Here is a 22782-nt window from a genome sequence, read left to right on the forward strand (position 1 = left end):
ATGTTACTAACACATTTGTCACATAAAACAACCTCTTAAGACAACTCATTTTAGATAGATCAGCGTCCTAACATTGTATGAACGTATGATTTATAATTGAAATTGTTAATGGTTTCATTTTTCTCTTATAATCACGGCCACGTTTACATTAGAATTTGACCGGTTTCATCTAATCAACTCAAAACTTTTATGAATTTACACAAGAGACTTTACAGAGACGGGTGCTCTGCCTAACAGTGAAATAGAGAAGAGAAGAGAAGTCTGGTAGACACTGTTCACTGTGCTTCTGCTGTCATAGAGGTCATAGCGCCATCAAGACGTGAGGTAAAAAAACTCACCAACATGACTAACAGAACAGGATTTATAATCTGATATAGAATTACTAATTAAATATGCTAAACATAATAGATTGAACAAAATAGACTTTCAGTGCTGATTACTTTTTTGTAATGTCTTTATCTGTCTACCAACAAATAAAATGTCAAAAACCTACATAAGCTATAGATAAGACAAGGATCACGTTTGGCACATCTCTACCCACGCCTCGTTCTGTTTAGAGTTATTATTAAACATTAAATTTACATGTACATCCTCTTGAGGGCAGCAGAGGACAATTTTGACATTTGATTTGGTCTAATAAGATACTGATATCAGTTCTCCACAAGAGAATATAAAGTGAGTAAGAGGCTGTATTTCCATTTAAGGTTTAATCATCACAGCACACCAGCTATATAACATCTAATGTACAAAAAATCATGTAGGCCTACTGATACACAACAATTTTAAGGTCTCTGGAAGAGGTTTGGATAAGTGATAGTTATGTTCTCTGTGGTCAAATGTACAGTCCGGTGGGGGTGACTTTATCCACTGGTTGTGCTGAGAACAATGCAGTGGGGAATGGAGGATGAATCCGTTTTGACAGCCTTGAACACAAAGCGCTGGAGGATACTGATCTCCAAACAGTCCTTAAATCTGGAACATCCCTAGAGTCCCTAGCGTAGGTGTAGAAGGTCCTTGCCTAGAACACACAAGCAAAGGTACCTCAGAGTGAAGGTTTGCTCTCTGGAACTTAACCTTGCTGCTGATGTCTGCATGTCTTCTGCCTTTCTGGAATTGAGACTCAAAATTTGGTCAATCCGCTTTGTCTCTCTAAAAGGGAGATGTACTGCATCTGTTGCTGTCTCGCTGGACGAAGACTCTAAATGTAGTCTGAATGCAGATTATCTCTTTCCTTGCAGGAGGCTCAGAATGTGGTTGTATCTGTTGCTGCCTCAAAGCCCTGCCTTCCCTTCATGTTAATTGTATTATTGTCTTCAGCCAAGTCTTGTTAATTTAGTTAATTACCTTTGTGTATTTAAGTCCTGTGTGTTTGTATTCCGTTTGTCCGAACGTCAATGTCTTTACTCAATGTCGATTCGATGTCCTTACGTGGTTTTCAAGTCAAGTCAAGTCAACTTTATTGTCAAATATGCTCTATGTACAACATACAGCACAGATGAAATTCCTTCCCTTCTGACCTTGCAATCGTGCAGAATAAAAGAATAAAGATAAAAGAATAAAAAACTAAAGTATAATAAAATAATGGTAAAATATCTAAAATATCTAAAATATAAATAGTGCAACATTAAACATACAGACATTAAACATACAGACAAGGCACTTGTTGGAAAATTAAATTAAGTTAAAGTGAGGTAGTGCGTTGAGGTGCAAAAAGTGTAGACCCTGAGATTATGAGTTTATGTGGGGGGCGGGATCACAGTCTGAGGTCTGAGGCCTGAGGCAGGGGCCAGAGGTAGAGGTGAGTGAAGGGAGAGTAGGTAGGGAGTTGAGTCTCCTGACCGCCTGGTGGATGAAACTGTCCCTGAGCCTGCTGGTTCTGGCTCGGAGACTCCATGATCTCTTCCCCGGCGGCAGCAGGTTGAAGAGGCAGTGGGATGGGTGGGTGGGGTCTCCTGCTATCCTGGTGGCTTTTCGCGTGAGACGAACGTTAAAAAATGTCCAAGAGAGGGGGGAGAGAGACACCAATGATTTTCTCAGCTGCTCTCACGATGCGCTGCAGTGTGTTACGGCAGGACACGGTGCAGGCTCCGTACCACACCGTGATGCAGCTGGACAGGATGCTCTCGATGGTGCCTCTGTAGAAGTTCTGCATGATGGGGGGTGGGGCTTTTGCTCTTTTCAGTTTACGGAGAAAGTACAGGCGCTGATGGGCTTTTTTGGCCAGTGATGCGGTGTTGTGACTCCATGACAGTCACAACTGTTTTTGTCCAGCCTGCCTGTTCTGCCTGCCTTTATATATTTCTTTTGCCCGTTAAGATTTAAATCTGTTTATTTCGATTCTCAAGTGCTCCTTCTCTCGCGCGTCAAACCACCGGGAAACGTGACAGTTGTCATCAGTTATACTATGAAAGTAATCTAGGTTTTATATAACCAGCAGCTTAACAATTAGTGCATTAATTTTAGACCATTTATAAGGTGATAATTCAGCTTCTTTCAGTTCCTTGTTGTCAGTTCATGATTGCTCTTTGAAATTACAGCATTCATTTTTATTGTTTATTTTCCCATAAATGTTATTTATCTCAAACCTTGTACTGTTTACAAGGTTTACTTCTCCTCATGTTTCTGATTATTCAGACTCATTTCCAGATGTTCTAAACAATTTAATAACACATTTTTCACTATACAGTCTCCACTCCAGACTTTAACATGTCCATTGTCCCGAAGAAGACTGTAGAGCTGATCATCAACGGTATGTGAAACTCACTGTCGTTCATGATGTTTTTAGTTCAATTGTATGGGTTTTTTTATGTCTATTATATAGATGTAAGTTCACTAGTGAAGTCTGAAAGGTGGTGTATATAAATGATCTGTTGTCTTCATCACAGTACAGTAATGTTGTTTTCTCTCAGACTTTTTTGTTGCAGAACCAGAACCAGTTACAGAAAATGGAAACAAAGCCACTGATAAAAAAAACAAGAAGAAACCAAACCAGACAGTCTCGAGAAATCATGGCTTTGGATCCTGATTGGCTTACGCTTACTGGTTCTTTTAATCATTGTAATTATCTTTAGAAGAAAGATTTCCAGCTGCCTTATGTCAGGTGAACACGTCCGGGGTTCAGACACTCATGAGGTTGTGAGTCCTGGTCCAGGTTATAAATCAGTATCTGCTGATGGTCTTTAAGCAGCTAAAGCAGGGAAATTATACAGATGTGCAGCTTGGTGTACCAGCAACTTTATTCAACAATTTGTGTCCTGCATCACTGTTTATTTATGTTTAGATCATAATAGCACTACTGGGTGATGTGGAGGATATAAATTGTTAAATAAAGTTGTTATTTTTGTTTTGTTTGTTAGCTTGATAAAATTACGGTTGAACCACAGATATCATATGGATAATTAAGAGCGATGTTCCTTCATTGAGTAAGAAACCTTGTTCCTCTTTTAAGATATTCTATAACCTTTTCTCTTTCATTTTGTCTCTGTCCCAACTTTTCTGGAGTGTGATATAGGAATTCTAACTTTGTTTATATTCACAAAATGCATTTAAGTTGGTCAATGAAATCTTTTCAATGTACTTTTGTCAATTTAGATAAGTTAGTATTAATTAACAAATCACATTTGGCGAAATGGTCATAGTTTTTTGTAATTTGGCTCGTATTTTGTACTGCTTGATTATTTTTATTACTTTTATCTAAAGGTGCTTTTTAAATACCTGTGTATATGAAATTTGCTATATTAATAAATCAGCATTGCCTCTTTGCTTCGAACATTTGTAGAGCAAAAAGCACTTATAGCATATTGTATCCTTGCTTTATGCACTTAAATATTGACATATAATGTATAATTATGTATTAAAATATGTAAATGAGAACCTTTTTCCTTTTCAACTGAAGAATATTAGTCACTATGTCAATGCCCCATGTTACTGAACATACTGAATATATATATATATATATATATATATATATATATATATATAAAAAATGTTTAATCTTCAGTATTCTTAGGTATTGACATAGCATTGTGTTTCACAGTTTTTTTGCATTTACGTTTACATTTGATCATTTATCAGATGCTTTTATCCAAAGCGATCTGCAAATGACGAGAATAACAGAAGCAGTTGGACGAACGAGAGAGCATCAGTATACAAGTGCTCTAACACGTCTCTCATAGTCTAGCACGATACACATAACTACTTTTTAGTTATTACACAACAAGAATTAACCAATGAGCAAACAGAACTGAGAGTCGTATGAAAGGACAATTACCAATCAGCACATGACACAATGGACAAAGGAATACATGAGGGCAAGGGAACATGACAACAAGAACAATGTGTTATAACTTGACATTGTTATAACTTGTGGTTTTAAGGCATGTATCTTCAGATGACTCTCGTGGTTCCCAAAAGCACCAGTGTCAACACAATTAAGAAGGAAATAAGAGGTCTAGTGATCTGAGAAGTGGAAATTAGTGGACATTTTTGCAACCAGAAATGTTTACTGGACATTTCTAGCTTTGGCATTTTGAAATGCAACTCATCAAAAACTCAAATTTAAGTCTGAATTAAAAGATCAGCATAATTTGTTGAAACTTAACAAGAGATGATGTAAAAAAGATTCAGATATAATTTTTAATGAACCCTCAAACATCTTTCAGGGCAAATTTTGTGGTTGTTTTTAATCTGAGTGGTACAACACTCTGCTATTTTTAAGTTTGCCACCTGAAAGAACACACACACAAACACAAACAAAATGGACTTGATTTAAGAAAGAGGTTAAAAAAAGACTTAATTTGTCTTTCATGGACAAAAATGGCCATTTACTACTTTTAATATATTGATTAAAGAACTTGAGGCTAGACTGAGAGATATAAAAAAAGACAATCACTTTTCTTGATCTATATATAATAATTTATATAATTTATATGTCACGATTTCTGTGTTCTACACATTTCCACATCAAGAGTGGTCCAGTCCAGACACACCTTAAAGTCTTTTCCAGGACATTCCAGGGGGACAGATGAAGACACTTTCAAGCCTCATGGTACAGTTTACATCCATGGATTGAATATTCTCAGTGCCAAGACTCAGTGTACTATTTTTCTTATAGATACTGTGGCTTTCTAAACATGTTTAGTGTGAATAGACTGAACAATCTGGGAGTCTTAAGTGTTAAGTCCAGACGAACCAAGTCTCTGAAACTTGATGAATTTGCGAATTTCTCTGCTTTAAACCACAAAAATCACAGCATCCAACTAATGTTGTACTAGTAGTACTAGCGGAAGGTTTTGGAAACAGCTTGTAAGACTGTCATAGTTGTGAAAAAAATTGGGGCGAATTATGACAACATTTTTTTATTACTTTAAATGAACTAAGTAAAATGAAAGCATTGGAGCATTTTAGCAATTGGACACATCATTGTGATTTAGGCACCTACAAAACTAAAAAACACTTTCACTTTCACTTTCTGTAGGCTGTATTAGATGTAACGTAAACTGTAGTGTGAAGGCGCACAACTCGCCTCTTCTTACACAGAGAAAAAAGAGCGACAGAGAGAGAGAGAGAGAGAGAGAGAGAGAGAGTGTGTGTGTGTGTGTGTGTGCAACACAATATGCAGAATTGACGTGCTTCATGTTAACAATTTTCTTTATTGTTGACTTTGTCAAAATAACGGAGTTCTTTAGGAATTCTTCAGATTTTAAGAACGCCTCCTGCTGACCAATGACAGAACATTTAATAAATGTGAAAATTAACTTTTATTTTGACGCTGCAAACAAGACAAGGCATTTCAAAAATCGAAACGTTTAAAATAATAAAGTTTTCTGAAAACCTGCAAGACTTGCTTTTTACAGCCATTTTGCATTTTAATATGTTACTGTAGTCCTTGCCATAAACGCTCATATAGTGTTTTATTTTTGTCTTTCAGTCTTAAAATAGTCTTTCATTTGTGCTTAAAAAAAAAGTTTTATTTGATCATAGTTTTGAAAAACATTAGACTATGACTATAAACTATGACTGTGGAGCTGTTTTGATTCCTTAAATCTATCAAGGTAAAATAGTTCTATGTTGTTGAGTGTGTTTGTGCTTGTTTTTTTTTTCTACATATAGTTGATATGGTTCTTTTAGTTTGCAGTGGAATGTCAGCCATATATATATATATATATATATATATATATATATATATATATATATATATATATATATATATATATATATATATAAATATTTATGAATGTGAAACATTGATGGCATCAGCTGACATTCCACTGCAAACTAAACGAACAACGTCAGCTATATGTATTTAACAACCAGTCTGATCACTCTGAGAACAGGCTTTATGTTTGTATTCCAAAACACATTAGTTATTACCAAAACTGCAATATTGCAAAAACATTTGTGAATAAGCACTGCCACCACTCACTGAGTGACCACTCAAGAGCAAAGTCATAATTTCATAAACTGGCAAGAAATATAAATAAGCCACTGAATACGCTTATTTTCATATTCACCTTACTTGCTCCTCAGAGCTCGTAGATAAGCACCGGGCAAAGTCATATTTGTTACATTTTTCAATGCATTTCCATCTCCCATTATTTCCATTAACCCTTTTTTAAAAAGTCAAAAACCACAACATTCGACATTTTTAATAAGAAAACTTTAGAGCAATATTGTGCTACAGAGAACTCTTAGAAGTAGTTTAGACGCACTGAACCTCAAAAGATGCTGCTGTCATTTGTTTGTCACTAAACACATGATCTCTTTCACCCTCCCATCAGACAACTAACCACTGAAGTCTCTCCTCCCACCAGCAGACAGAGTATTACAGACCTTCACTGTACTTGTTCAGTCTGTCAAGATGAAGACTAAGACGAAAGAGAGGAATTTTTTAACAGATCTTTCTTGACTGAGTCCAGATACAGAAACACTTCAGTGCAGGTAAGATATAGCATATACTGTATCTGTATATCTGGATAATAAGCATCATTTGAAAGGTATTTCATGGAAAATCCAGGTTTTCTGTAATCCTGCGCTTCCAGGTCAGAAAATAAAAATAAAATGTAAAAAAATAAGACAGAATATATTAATCAATCAATCAATCAATCAATTTTATTTATATAGCGCTTTTAACAACACAGGTTGCATCAAAGCACTGTACAGTATAATGACAGGAATGTATAATGACAGGGATGTATAATGACGAGAGTGACTAATTTCTTATTAAATGCAGAGACGGTCTCTGTAGTCAATTCAACGATAGTCACTAGAAGTTAAGTGTCCCCAACCAAGCAAGCCAGAGGCGACAGCGGCAAGGAAACAAAACCCCATGCATACAGAATGGAGAAAAAAAAACCTTGGGAGAAACCAGACTCAGTTGGGGTCAGTTCTCCTCTGACCGGACGCCCAGCACTTAACTTCCAGTTCAATTTTAAACGCAGCTGTGTCAGGTAGTGTAAATGACTTAGTGTTTGCGTGTGCGCATCAGGATCTGGTGATTGGTCCACAGGGCGCATCTAGGTGTTCTGGTCTCTGATGAACATAATCTCTGGGTGCTGATCCACCATCTAGTCTGGATACAAACTGTGAAAACAGATTGAGAAAGAAACAGGACTAATATTAGCGTAGATGCCATTCTTTTTACGATGTCACAAGTACATCGTATTGTAGGAGTAGTGTTCCCGGTTCCAGCAAATCTAAGTAATGCAGCCTAAAAATCCTTTAACGGATTTGAATAATAAAAGGTGTGTTGGAGTGTTATGTGTAGGCTAAGTTAAAAAGATGTGTCTTTAATCTAGATTTAAACTGGCAGAGTGTGTCTGCTTCCCGAACAGAGTTAGGGAGATTGTTCCAGAGTTTAGGTGCTAGATAGGAAAAGATCTGCCGCCGCAGTTGATTTTGATATTCTAGGTATTATCAAATGGCCAGAGTTTTGAGAACGCAGCGGACGTGCAGGACTATAATGTGATAAGAGCTTGCTCAAGTATTGAGGAGCTAAACCATTCAGGGCTTTATAGGTAATTAATAAGATTTTAAAATCTATTCGATGTTTGATAGGGAGCAAGTGCAGTGTTGACAGAACCGGGCTAATATGATCATACTTCCTAGTTCTAGTAAGGACTCTGGCTGCTGCGTTTTGGACTAGCTGAAGTTTGTTTATTAAGCGTGCAGAACAACCACCCAATAAAGCATTGCAATAATCTAACCTTGAGGTCATAAACGCATGAATTAATGTTTCTGCATTAGAGGTTGAAAGCATAGGTCGTAATTTAGATATATTTTTAAGATGGAAAAACGCAGTTTTACAGATGCTAGAAACATGATTTTCAAAGGAAAGATTGCGGTCAAACAGCACACCTAGGTTCCTAACTGACGATGAAGATTTAACAGAGCAGCCATCAAGTGATAGGCTGTGTTCTAGATTATTATATGTGGGGTTTTTAGGTCCAATTATTAGCACCTCTGTTTTTTCAGAATTTAGCATTAAGAAGTTACTCATCATCCAGCTTTTTATATCGACTATGCATTCTGTTAGATTCTCAATTTGGTGTGTATCACCAGGCTGCGCTGAAATATAGAGCTGTGTATCATCAGCATAGCAGTGAAAGCTAACACCATGACTCCTGATAATATCTCCCAGAGGTAACATGTAAAGGTTGAAAAGTAACGGTCCTAGCACTGAGCCTTGAGGAACTCCATATTTCACTTTTGATCGATATGATACCTCCTCATTTAATGCCACAAACTGATAGCGGTCAGATAGATATGATTTAAACCATGCTAAGGCGCTTCCTCTAATGCCAACATAGTTTTCTAGTCTATCCAAGAGAATGTTGTGATCGATAGTATCGAATGCTGCGCTAAGATCTAATAGCACTAATAACGAGATAAAACCACGATCAGATGATAGAAGCAGGTCATTAGTAACTCTAATGAGAGCAGTCTCAGTACTATGGTACGGTCTAAAACCTGATTGGAAATCCTCACAGACACCATTTTTTTCTAAATAGGAATACAGTTGTGAGGATACTACCTTTTCTAGTATCTTTGACAGAAAAGGGAGATTAGAGATTGGTCTGTAATTTACTAAGTCCTTGGGATCAAGATGTGGTTTCTTAATGAGAGGTTTAACTACAGCCAGTTTAAAGGTTTTGGGAACATAACCTAATGACAATGATGAATTAATAATGTTCAAAATAGGATCTATGACTTCTGGAAGCAGATCTTTTAATAGTTTAGATGGAATAGGGTCTAACATACATGTTGCTGGTTTAGATGATTTAACAAGTTTGTACAAGTCTTCTTCTCCTATAATAGAGAAAGAGTGTAATTTTTCCTTAGGGGATCTAAAGCTCATTATCTGATGTGAAACTGTAGTTGACGGCTGCATAGTTACAATTTTATCTCTGATGGTATCAATCTTAGAAGAAATTCATGAACTCATTGCAGCTGTACTCTTGGGGCATATTAGCACCTGTTGATGCTTTATTTTTTGTTAATTTAGTTACTGTACTGAATAAATACCGGGGGTTGTGTTTGTTTTCTTCTAAAAGGGATTGCTATTTTTAATGCTTTTCTGTATGACAGCATACTCTCCCGCCAGGCAATACGAAATACTTCTAATTTGGTTTTTCTCCACCTGCACTCCATTTTCCGGGCTGCTCTCTTTAGGGTGCGTGTGTTGTCATTATACCATGGAGTCAGATTGTTTTCTTTTAACTTTTTTAAGTGCAAAGGAGCAACTGTATCTAAAGTGCTAGAAAAAAGAGAGTGCATAGTTTCTGTTACATCATCAAGTTTTTGCATCGTATTGGATGAGCTAAGGAATTGAGATAAGTCAGGAAGGTTATTTAGAAAGCTTTCTTTTGTGGTGGAAGTGATGGTTCTACCATACTTGTAATAAGGTGCAGAGTTTACAGGTTTAACTATACAGAGTTCACACAAGACTAGATAGTGATCTGAAATGTCATCACTTTGCTGCAGTACTTCAACCATTTTAACATCCATTCCATGTGACAGTATTAGATCTAGAGTATGATTTCTACAATGAGTAGGTCCAGAGACGTGTTGTCTAACCCCAATGGAGTTCAAAATGTCTAAGAAAGCTGATCCTAATGAGTCTTTTCATTATCAACATGGATATTAAAATCGCCAACAATTAAGACTTTATCTGCGGCCAGTACTAACTCAGTTAGAAAATCAGCAAATTCTTTGATGAAATCTGTGCTGTGCCCTGGTGGCCTGTATACAGTAGCCAGTACAAACATGACAGAAGATTTATCACTAGCACATGATTCTGTAGATAATGTTATATGCAGCACCAAAACTTCAAATGAGTTATACTTAAAGCCTGCCCTCTGAGAAGTACTAAGAATATTGTTATAAATTGTAGCAACACCTCCCCTCTACCTTTTAAACGTGGCTCATTTTTATAGAAATAATTTTGGGGGTAGATTCATTTAGAGTAATATAATCATCTGGTTTTAGCCAGGTTTCTGTCAAACAAAGCAAATCTAGCTTCTGATCATTGATCAAATCATATACATAAAGTGCTTTTGTGGAAAGTGATCTAATATTTAGCGAGCCAAGTTTTATCGTTTGCTTATTTGAATTATAGGTAGTTTTAATTTGTTGGACATTAATTAAATTATTGCTTTTGATTAGGTTTGGACGTTCTCTGCATATTCTAATTCGGGGAACAGACACAGTCTCTACAGTGTGATATCTAGGTGAAAGAGTCTCTATGTGCTGAGAATTAACTGCCTTCTGTGACGTGAGGCAGCTAGCAGACGATCGGTTTAGCCGGTCTGTCTGCTTCCTGACCTGGGCACTAGTTGGTCATGTTGGAGCTATAAGACTGTATGCCATATTTCTAGATAGAAGAGCGGCACCACCCCAAGAGGGATGAAGACCATCTCTTTTCAAGGTCAGGTCTGCCCCAGAAACTCATCCAATTGTCTATAAAGCCTATGTTGTTCTGCGGGCACCACTTAGACATACAGCCATTGAGACCCAGCAATCTGCTGTGAATCTCATCACCCCGGTAAGCAGGGAGGGGACCAGAGCATATTACATTGTCCGACATCGTGCTTGCAAATTCACACACCTCTTTAATATTATTTTTAGTGATCTCCGACTGGCAAAGTCGAACATCATTAGCGCCGACGGGAATAACAATCTTACGAAATTTAAGTTTAGCATTAGCCAGCACTTTTAAATTTGACAAGATGTCAGACGCTCTGGCTCCCGGTAAGCATTGGACTATGGTGGCTGGTGTCTCTATTTTCACGTTCCGTACAATAGAATCGCCAATTACTAGAGCACTTTGATCAGGTTTCTCAGTGGGTGCGTCACTGAGTGGGGAGAACCTGTTTGATGTTCTGATCGGAACGGAAGAGCGGTGTTTTGACCCACGACTAGCCCGCCTCACGGTCACCCAATTGCCCTGCTGCACGGGCTCTGAAGCTGGAACCGAACAATGTACACGATTCACTGTACTAGTCGCATCCAAAGCAGTATCTACAGCCCTCGCATTCTTACTGTCCTCAATTAAAGTTTGGATACGTGTCTCTAATTCTAAAACCTTCTCTGTCAGCCTAGCAATTTCCCTGCATTTATCACACGTGAATCCCTGATCGCTAACAGAGAAGGATAAGCTATACATGTGACAGACGGTGCAAGTGACGATGCAGGGAGAAGCCATTTACTCACCGTAAGGATTCACTTACCACTCTTGTTTTGATGAGCTTGTGAAAGCGGAGCGAACGAGCGCGAGGAACAAATGAACAGGAGCGGGGGAAAAAAAGCCCACAATAGGCGCGAAAATGCGGGTGGGAGTGAAAGCGAATCGGCTAACGAGTACTAACTCACCGCCGAGTTTTAGATTAAAGCGAAAACAGGACAGGATGGCAGAAATATATAAAACATCACTTGAGGATCATATGTTCTTGACTGAGGATCATAAATACTTTCAAAAAGTATTCACTTTCACAATCAGCAAGCTGTAAGTTGACTAAATTCATTATTTTGTTTAATCATTTTCATTTTACTAAAATGAAAACATTTTAGGAGGCTATTCTGCAATTTTCTTTCTCTTCTTCTGAAACTTAAATTAATGTCCCTAAGCCAGCAGAGGGAGCCCTTACCACTGGATGATCTGTGATCACTCCCTCTGCTGCTACTTCCTGTTTGAAAGACTATAAATGCTGTAGCAGGCCCCTCAGGTTGTATTTTTTGATTGTCTTCTGATTGTTGCGCCTAGTTTTCCTTGTGTTTCCCGAGTCTTAGATTCTTTGGTTTTGACCCTGCCTGTCTTTTGATACTTTGATTGTTTGCTGCCTGACCTGACCTCTGCCTGTTTTTGGATTTTGTTGTTGCCTTGCCTCTGATACTCCTGTTTGCTGTGATTTGACGCCTGCCTGCTTTGACCATGCCTTTGTTTAATAAAAGCCAGCGAATGGATCCGCATGCCTCAGACCCCTCAATCATGACAGAATACAACCTCACACCAGGATCCAGCGGCTTTTCACCCGATCCATGGCCAGGTAGGCACCTCACAATATCTCTACTAACCCTCAAGCAGGGCACCTGAACACTTGAGGACTATACCCAAGAATATCTGGACCTGGCTTACCTCTCTGACATACCGGACTGTTTGCTGATCGAGTTTTTTCATGAGGGTATAAATCAGCCACTCAAGACGCAACTTGTTCGAGAGGGTCCACGTGAGTCAATTGCACAGTTTGTGGAGTTTGCTTTAGTGACTGTGGGGTCAGCATTCACGCTGGGTATTGTGGCGAAAGAAGACATCGCATCGACTCCTGTAATGGCCGCCTTCCCAGAGCCGCTTCCCAAGATGGCCACCTTCCCAGAGCCGCTTCCCAAGATGGCCGCCTTCCCAGAGCCGCTTCCCAAGATGGCCGCCTTCCCAGAGCCGCTTCCCAAGATGGCCGCCGCCTTCCCAGAGCCGCTTCCCAAGATGGCCGCCGCCTTCCCAGAGCCGTTGCACAAGATGGCCGCCGCCTTCCCAGAGCCGTTGCACAAGATGGCCGCCGCCTTCCCAGAGCCGTTGCACAAGATGGCCGCCACCATCCCAGAGCCGCTGCACAAGATGGCCGCCGCCGTCCCAGAGCCGCTGCACAAGATGGCCGCCGCCTTCCCAGAGCCGCTGCACAAGATGGCCACCGCCTGCCCTGTGCCGCTGCACAAGATGGCCGCCGCCTTCCCAGAGCCGCTGCACAAGATGGCCGCCGTCTGCCCTGCGCCGCTTCCCAAGATGGCCACCTGCCCCGCACCACTACGTGCGCCCCGTCCAGTGCCCGCGCCTCGTGTGCCGCCTCAAGTTAACCCACCCTCCCACCCTTGCCACACGCCGCCGATGGATCCCAGCAGCCCCTGCACTCATCCACTGCACACCATCGGATGCGCGCCATGGGTCTGCCAATCTCCATCGCCGCTGTGGGCGAAGGATTCCTCGCTTCACCGTCCCGCCTCTGAGTCCCGGACTCCACCTCGGCTTGTAGACCCGTTGGCTTCCACTAGGCTCCTAGCTCCCTCCTCTCCACCGTGGTCCGTCAGTCCACCAGCTCCACCAGGCTCCATCGTCTTTCCGGCTCCACATTGGTCGGTCATCGACCATCCGTCGCCACAGGATTCCTCTCCTCTGGCTTCACCTCGTCCCTCCATCCCTCCAGCTCTGTCAGGCTCCTCCTTCCCTCTGGCTCCACATCAGTCCTCTGTCGCTCTGGCTCCGTTGTGTCCTTCTTGTCCCTATCTTCGCATCAGTCGCCGAAACCTGCGGCGTCGCCTTGGCCCTCCAGCTTCTGTGCACCCCATCCAGTGCCCGGGCCACGTGCGCCTTGTCCAGTGCCCGCGCCACGTGCGCCCCGTCCAGTGCCCGCGCCACGTGCGCCACGTGTGCCCCGTGCGCCCCGTCCAGTGCCTGCGCCATGTGCGCCATGTGCGCCCCGTCCAGTGCCCGCGCCACGTCGCGCCACGTCCAGTGCCCGCGCCACGTCGCCCGTCCAGTGCCCGCGCCACGTGCGCCCGTCCCAGTGCCCACGCCACGTGCGCCACGTGCGCCCCGTCCAGTGCCGCACCACGTCGCCCTGTCCAGTGCCCGCGCCACGTCGCCACGTCCAGTGCCCCGCGCCACGTCGCCCGTCCCAGTGCCCACGCCACGTCGCGCCCGTCCAGCGCCCGCGCCGCGTGCGCCCGTCCAGTGCCCGCGTGCGCCACGTGCGCCCCGTCCAGTGCCCGCACCACCTGCGCCACGTGCGCCCCGTCCAGTGCCCGCGCCTCGTGTGCCGCCTCAAGTTAAGCTCTTTGTTTGCTGCCTGACCCGACCTCTGCCTGTTTTGGATTTTGTTGTTGCCTTGCCTCTGATACTCCTGTTTGCTGTGATTTGATGCCTGCCTGCTTTGACCATGCCTTTGTTTAATAAAAGCCAGCGAATGGATCCGCACGCCTCAGACCCCTCAATCATGACAATTAATTTATCACAGTAGCATATGAAAATGGAAACATAAAAACTTAACTAGTATTTTCAATAGCTGTTGAAACACAAAAATAGTTTTACATAATTACAATTACAAAACAACACAAAACTATTTTACAGTTAATCTGGCGCAATATTAGTAATAATTGAATGTGAAAACTTAAAAAAAAAAGATGATTGAGACTTGAGTAGAAGATCAAAAGTTGGCTTCCTGCGACGAAAAACTTGTTAAAGTCAACTTCTTTCTCAGGTGTCTTGAATATACTGAAGTAAATCTAATAAGTTTAACAATTTTTTGGTGCGTTTTCATATCGTTCGCATACTGTTGACGTCACTTACGTCTGATGTCATCCGTAGGACGCACAACGTGATGCTAACACGGAAGCGTATGTGCTGCTAGGGAGTATTTAGAGTATTTCAATATAGTTCAATATACTAAAATAAAACATATTGATTTATGTATTTAAAAAATTGGGGCAACATTATGTTCTGGTAGGTATGATGATTCAGAATGAATTAGACAAACACGTATTCATCTTTTAGTTTTGTTTTGTAGCACGCACAACGTGATAATAACACGGAAGTATGTATGTACCGTGTATGTGCTATTAGGGAGTATTTAGAGTATTTAAAGTTCATTTAAGTTCAATATATTAAAATAAAATATATTGAAAAGTTATGTATTTGAAAAATTGGGGCAACATTATGTTCTGGTAGGTTTGATGAGTTCAGAATGAATTGGACAAACACGTCTTCATCTTTCAGTTTTGTTTTTGCACATGCTTTATTAAAACTATTTAAAAGGGATATTTTAGTTATGAAAACTTTAACATAATGAAGTGGTTGTTTTATGATTATCAGGTTTATTTGGAGGGGAAAATCTTAATTGCTGTTAGCATTAGCATTTAGTTATCTTTGAGAAGATAAATAAAAAATGCTGAGTTGCAGTATTTAACACATTTTTTTTCTCTGTTTCTGCAGCTACATCTTTGTATTTGCAGCACTCATAGATAAAGGTAAGAATCTAAACAAAGTGCATCTAGGTGTTCTGGTCTCTGATGAACAATCTCTGGGTGCTTAGCCACCATTTAATCTGCATACAAGTTTTACAGATGCTGGACACATGGTTTAAGGAAAGATTGCTGTCAAGCAGCACACTAGGTTCCTAACTGATGATGAAGAATTAACAGGGAAGCCATCAAGTGTTAGACTGTTCTAGATTATTATATGTGGGGTTTTTAGGTCCAATTATTAGCACCTCCGTTTTTTCAGAATTTAGCATTAAGAAGTTAATCATCCAGATTTTTATATCAACTATTCATTCTATTAGATTCTCAATTTGTTGTGTATCACTAGGCTGCGCTGAAATAGAGCTGAGTGTCATCAGCTGTCACGTTTCTGGTTTCGCGGGAAGGAGCACTCGAGACAAAAAAAAAAAAAAAAACTTAACCAGATTTAATATCAAACGTGTAAAATAAATATACAAAGGCAGGTAGACAGTGTTTTATAGTGCGCAAATCTCCTGCACCTTCTACCTTATTTAGTTTATTCTCATGTAAGGTAAAGTAAGTCGAGTCTGTCCTATCTCTAATAAGCATTTAATCATACTCACAAGACAGGTCACAGAAGACTTCTCCGTGGTCTGTTCTGCTCTGGTCTTGAAATCAGAGTCTTTGGCAGGCGAGCGTATTGGTTATAATAAGATATAGTTTTATTATATATAGGTAAAATACATTACAAATAAAACACTAATATAAAATAGAAATAAAAACAAAGCTGTATAATTTGCGAGCTCGGTCGTTCAGAGGCGTCGTGGCGAGGCTGTCTGGCATCGGAGAAGCGTGTCGCCGAGGTGCAGCGTTATCTTCTGGCTCACTTCTAAGTGCCACCCTCCTATATAGACTACAGGTGCATGTCAACACTTTTTGAGAAAGTCCCGTATGGCTGGAGACCTCCCTTTCAAGAAGCTCACTATAAAAACACAGCCATCTTATCAGTCTGCTCTTCTGCGAATGCAGTGTCACTGAAATTCAGCCGTTGAACAAAATGAGATATGTAGATATATGACGGGAATAAAGTCAGATTGTAATGTGTGAAGCTGATGCTGTTTGTGGAGATGTTTAATCATCCTCTCCTGTTTTATTTCAGTTTATTTAATCTAAGGCTGTGGCTGAAGTTTGTTGTAGTTTCATTTCTTGTTCTTTTCTTTAATGATTCTTTAATTCATCATTGGCTGAATTCACTCATTACTTCATTTTATAAATTCTATGTTTGTATTATTCTACCTAAGGTGACTTTGAAAAAGGTTTTAAATACTCCAAGGTGTGATTGGTCATCTACACTATGTACAAACAAAACTTTGTCAGACAAATAGAGCAGACAGATAGCAAATATTTTAAAAATAGTTAGTTTTGGTGTTGATTGCATTTATTTATTTATTATTTTCAAAATGTTTTCTCATTACAGCATCTCTGCTGGTGACAGTATGGGGTTTCGTTGGGGGTTCTGTCGTCCTGCCATGTTCTTCAGATGATTATGAACATAAACTTCAAGATGTTGATGTGAGCTGGAGACACAATGGTAGCAAAAATGTGTGTGATTTAATTCCACACAGTAATTTAACAAAAACACAGGACGTACGATACAAGAACAGAACAGAAACTTTTCCTGAGGAGTATAATCAAAGAAACTTCTCCATCAAACTCTCTAATCTCACTCACGCTGATGCAGGAAGATACATCTGCTTCATCACACCCTCAGATGAGATGAATACTGTGGAGCTGATCATCAACGGTGTGTGAAACTAGCTGTCGTTCATGAAGTTTTTAGTCTAATTGTGTGTTTTTTTTATTATATCTATTATATAGATATAAGTTCATTGGTGATATTGTCTGAAAGGTGCTGTATATAAATGATCTGTTGTCTTCATCACAGTACAGTAATGTTGTTTTTTTCTCAATTTTCTGTTGCAGAAAAATTAGAACCAGTTACAGAAAATGCAAACAAAACCATTGATCAAAAAAACCTAGAAGAAATCAAACCAGACAGTCTCGAGAAATCATGGCTTTGGATCCTGATTGGCTTACCCATACTGGTTCTTTTAATCATTGTAATTATCTTTAGAAGAAAGATCTCCAGCTGCCTTACGTCAGGTAAACACGTCCGGGGTTCAGAGGTTCATGAGGTGAGTCCTGGTCCAGGTTATAAATCAGTAACTGCTGATGGTCTTTAAGCAGTTAAAGCAGGTGAATGACACAGACAACAGCTTTCTCCTTAAACAAGCAGTCAGAGGAGGAAAGTGCTGCTTTTATTGTTGCTGATGCAGTGAGTGTGTTGTTGTATTTTCTTTGTCTGCACTCTTTAAGACTACATAGGTCTCTGGATTGACTTGGTCAAATATGATTTCAGACAAATTCAAGCAGATTCAGAACATTTTTCACAATCAAAAAAATATTGTTAGCTCATTAAATTGCTATAGAGATTCATTGTTTTAAAGCTGTTGGGATAATTTTGTAGCAAATTCATAGTAAACCATGGCTTTCTGTCACATTTGATGAGGTTCACCAGTCAATGTTCATGTTGGTAACATTGCCAATGCCACACTGATCTTCTTGCCTTTAAATGGCCTACTATCAAAAACTACATATTTGTCTTTTATTCGTTATGTATTTATTGAATTATTTATTTTTTGGAATGTTTTTTTGGATGTTTTGATTCATTGGTGTCGTTCGCACTGATAAAGGATCACCTGATCCACCTTCTGTATTGTAACCAAGTGCCATATATAGGCCCCTTTCCACCACTATTAAAATATAAAGTTCAAAATATAAGATAGCAAAATAATTCATAGTTAAAATTGTCATAGGTCAGTTCTAATTATAGTTTTTTTCTCAAAGTCAGTTTTCTTTTTGTCAATTTTGAACATCATACTTTTGACATTTATGTTTTTTGTTTTATATATATTGTGTAAATAGGATTCTGTAGCTCAATGATGCAGCTCAAATCAGATTCATCCGTACATAATAACAAGTACATAAAGCTCAACACACATACCAGAACTTAATGTTGCTCCTCAAGTACTATGCTGAAAATCAAAAAGTTATAGTGCAGTTTTAATAACAGGTTTTTTTTTTTTTTTTTTAATTTTTTATTATTTGTACTGTTTTATTACTTTTTATCACTTATGTAAAGTGCTAAGTTAATAAATTTGCCTTGCCTCTCCACTTTGGAAAGTTACTTTTAGATGAATTTGAACAAAACACGATTGTGCTCTTATATTCTTGCCTTACCCACTAAACTCTCATTATATAAGATTATATGATATGTTGAAACATGGAAATGCACTGAAAGGAATATGAGCCTGTCAATATGTTGCTGACCTAAAAATTCTGTACTTTTATGCTTTGTATTGGACCATATAATGAAAATATTTGCACTGAAAATGTTTTATTTTTGTTCAAAATCTAATTCAATATTATCAGGCATTTACTTGTCTTTCATTTTATATTGATTGTAAACTTTAAGACCAAATAAAATGTCTAAATAAAATGCGTCTTGTCAGTGGATTTTTCAATTAATAAAGAACATCTTTTATTTAGTAAATAATATGCTTTGCATCATTTAATAGTACATTGTTCTTCATGAAAATGCATTTAAACACAATTTTGTATTACAGAAATGTCTCATAATATGTCTGAAGTTCTTTTGAGTCATTCACGAAATGGTAATTTTTTTGTGACACAGTTGTTTTCATACTTTATGCATTGTCTAGACACGATTCAGAAAGATCTTTGTTCTTCATACTGCATGATAACTGTGACCTGCTTAATAATGTAGAGCAACTTTTTTATGGCACACTATAGGCAAGATCTGTATGGGTTTAGTAGGGACAACTTCTTTCCTATTCCAAACCTATTTTTCATTTGCAACACCTGATGGCACAGAAGGGCTTTAGGCCAAATCTGTGTGTGTTGGGGGTCTGCTAATTGCTAAAAGCTCTTTTGACTCGTGACAGTGTTTATAACTTCAGCATCCTGGAGCTACGTGTCACCACATTCCTTGACTTGGTGAATATAAAACATCAAACATCAGCTGACATGCAAACTAATCGATACGTATCTATGTATTTAACAACCAGTCTGAAGGAAAACAGAGGCAACACAACTTGTTTCAAACAGTAATAGACTTTGCATGAATGAGTGTGTAACTGGAATTTCTGCATTCTTTTCATGCTCTTACACTGAAGACTTTGGTGATATCTGGTGGCACATGATGGCATAGAAATCAAAATAAATAAATAAATAAATATATACGCAACGACCACGTTATCAGGTACTCCTGTCCAACTGCTTGTTAACGGGAATTTCTAATCAGCCAATCACATGGCAGCAACTTAATGCATTTAGGCATGTAGACATGGTCAAGATGATCTGCTGCAGTTCAATGGGCTACAGCAGCAGAAGACCACACCGGGTGCCTGTCAGCTAAGAACAGCTGATCATGTCCGTCCTTTATGACCACAGAGTACCCATCTTCTGATGGCTACTTCTAGCAGGATAACACTGTACTCAAATGGCCTCCACAGTCACCAGGGGGGTATTCCAAAAAACAGGTTATGTGACATACCTGGGTATGTTTAAGGGTAAGTTCGTGGATAACCTCAACTTTCAGTTCCAAAAACGGAGGTAACTTTCTGGGTATGTATGTAACCATAACAACTGACTCTCTGAAGATAACCTGCTCGGGAGCACGTTATGTTTCAGAGTAACTTCGTTTCAGAAGGTTGGTGAGCATGGCGTGAGCATGGATCCTGTGGACGTAGAAGCACAACTTATATGAGGTTTTTTTTCGTCGGGAGAGGGTTATAAGACCACGTATTGACGTGTTTGCATACCCCAATGAATATTTAAAAGAGCGTTATCGTTTTTCAAAAGATTCCTTTTTAGTTTATTTAACACGTCTTTTAAAACCATGTCGTAAATGTGACGAACCGCGGTTCTGCGCTTAGCACAGAAAACATTTTGTGCATAGCACTTAGGTTTTTTGCGTCTGGCCATTTTTTTGTACAGTGTGGGCGATTCGGAGCATGTGGGAAAGGCAACTGTGTGTAGAGCCGTTCGTACAGTATGTCTGGCACTTAAACAGTTCTTACCCACGTTTGTACAGTTCCCTGGCCATAAACCTCTGCTTGTTATTAAAGACGAATTCCACAGAGTGGCAGGTTTGTCCTTTGTAGTAAAATCTATGACGCATCTTTAATCATATTATTGATATCTATACTATATATATACTATGTATTCATTATGCACACACACTTCATACTTCCATAACTTTCTGTTTCAGGGTTTCCAAATGTAATTGGGTTCATTGATGGCACTCGCATTCCTATCAAAGCTCCATCAATAAATGAGGGAGACTATGTTAATAGGAAATCTGTTCATAGTATCAATGTGCAGGTTACAACTTAACTTTTTTCCCTTCTTAAAATCTTAAAGTCTACTTTTTCCACTACATAGGTAATATGTGAGGCAACCCAAATAATTACCAATGTCGAGGCAAAATGGCCAGGATCTGTGCATGATTTTTTTTTTTCCTTTTTACTATATTTGTGTTGTACACTTCAATCATTACAGGACAGTACAATGGTTACTTGCTGGGGGACAGAGGATACCCTTGTCTGCCCTCTTTAATGACACCCTACCCTGAACCTGAGCCTGGACCACAGACACGCTTTAACCTGGCTCACAGCCGAACACGGGCCGAGGTGGAGATGACTATAGGGATCCTCAAATCTCAGTTTCAGTGTCTGCGTGGGCTCTGGGTTAGTCCAGAGAGGGCATGCGACATTATAGTGGCTTGTGTTGTGCTTCACAATATTACCACTATAAGAGGAGAGAGCCACCCTCCTTGTATTGAGGAAGATGGCCCAGAGGAACATCTACAGATTTTACAGGCCAACAGAGATGGAAGACTTTTGAGAGACAGGATCTGTCAAAATTACTTTTATTAGTTTTTTTTGCACTGGTCTGCCAGGCACTTCATTTCTTTATTTCCTGAAAAGAAATAAAAGTACAATTCAATAAAATGTTTTTTTTTTTTTTTGCTTTATACACACACACAGATATATACATGCACCCAGCACTTTTATCATGCAACAGATTGTTCTGACAGAATATTCAGACAAGTTCTCACCTTAAGGCGATGCTCCAGTAATTCAATTTCAAGTGCTGCTTTTTTAACGAGGAGCCTTTTCTCTTCCATTTGAAGCTGTATAAGGTCCATCTCCATGTCACTTTTCCTTATTTGTTTTTGACGATGGACCTTATACAGCTCTTTTGCTGGCAAGGTGGAAACAATTTAATAAATGAGACTGACCAAACAGACAATATAATTAAAATATGGACACTTTAATGAAAAAGGGGCAATACATTATAATGGTATGCATCATACCTCAGTGGATCTACCAGCATTGTCCACTTCTATCACAGCAGATGTGGTCTCTTCATCGTCATCTTCATCATCTTCATCCTACAGGAGAAATATTCAAGTATACATTATCTGAAAAAAAAAAAAAAACTAAACCTAAAAGCAACTAAAGGTACCTGACAACAAATCACTTACAACTGTGACAGACTGTGTTCTTTCTGGAGAGTCCAATAATACAATCCGTCCATCAGTGTCTATAAGAACACACAACCCATAAAATTCTCAATATTATCAAAGAAAATAATACATGAAAACAGTAACATGTCACTCTAAGATCACAGTAGCCTATACATCATATGCAGTTAAATAAAATAAGCCTACATAAAACATTTATCTTGTTAAAAAAGCCTTTAAGTGACAGAGATAGTCATTTATTAGGACAAAAAATTAAAACAAATCATAGAGGTAAACTCACATTGCACTATTTTTTCACCATCACTTGTGGTGCATGGTGTGTGTGATGAACTGCCCCCTGGATGCTCTTTATTAAGGGACAGAGCCAGCTCCTCGGATGGGGTGAGGGGAGGTGGTGGTGGGCTTCAGTCTTCTTTCTATTAGCTACATGACAGAATGAATATACTAAATCCTGTTATAATAATAGTTCAGTAATTGTGTAATCAAATATTACCTTTTTGCAGAATGTTTTTGTGTTTCATTTGTGACTTGGCTTAAACTTCTTGCGGCTCCAGAAGGATTACACCTTATTAAATAAAAACATACATTATTTTTTTAAACTAAACAAATAAATGGCAATGGCAAAGTAAATGCTTTCATAGTGATATAACATTCAAAAGGATGTATAA

At 39.2% G+C, this 22782-nt stretch overlaps 2 protein-coding genes across 3 annotated transcripts; both read left to right on the forward strand.

Annotated features, from left to right (window-relative positions):
- The first annotated feature begins 2706 nt into the window (after positions 1–2706).
- Positions 2707–14317, forward strand: LOC122327210 (keratin-associated protein 4-1-like). The gene is made up of 4 exons (XM_043222426.1): positions 2707–2749; positions 4377–4448; positions 13783–13876; positions 14026–14317. The coding sequence occupies exons 1-4, from the start codon at positions 2707–2709 to the stop codon at positions 14315–14317; spliced, it is 501 nt and encodes a 166-aa protein (XP_043078361.1).
- A 497-nt stretch (positions 14318–14814) lies between these two features.
- LOC122327156 lies at positions 14815–19041 on the forward strand. 2 transcript variants are annotated; one of them, XM_043222348.1, is made up of 4 exons: positions 14815–14986; positions 15476–15510; positions 16961–17287; positions 17467–19041. In XM_043222348.1, the coding sequence occupies exons 1-4, from the start codon at positions 14952–14954 to the stop codon at positions 17724–17726; spliced, it is 657 nt and encodes a 218-aa protein (XP_043078283.1). In that variant the 5' UTR covers positions 14815–14951; the 3' UTR covers positions 17727–19041. The 2 variants fall into 2 exon arrangements, with proteins under 2 accessions (XP_043078283.1, XP_043078284.1); XM_043222349.1 differs by lacking the exon at positions 14815–14986 and adding an exon at positions 15055–15207.
- The last annotated feature ends 3741 nt before the right edge of the window (positions 19042–22782 follow it).

This window comes from Puntigrus tetrazona, chromosome 22, assembly GCF_018831695.1.
Source record: "Puntigrus tetrazona isolate hp1 chromosome 22, ASM1883169v1, whole genome shotgun sequence".
Lineage (NCBI taxonomy): Eukaryota > Metazoa > Chordata > Actinopteri > Cypriniformes > Cyprinidae > Puntigrus > Puntigrus tetrazona.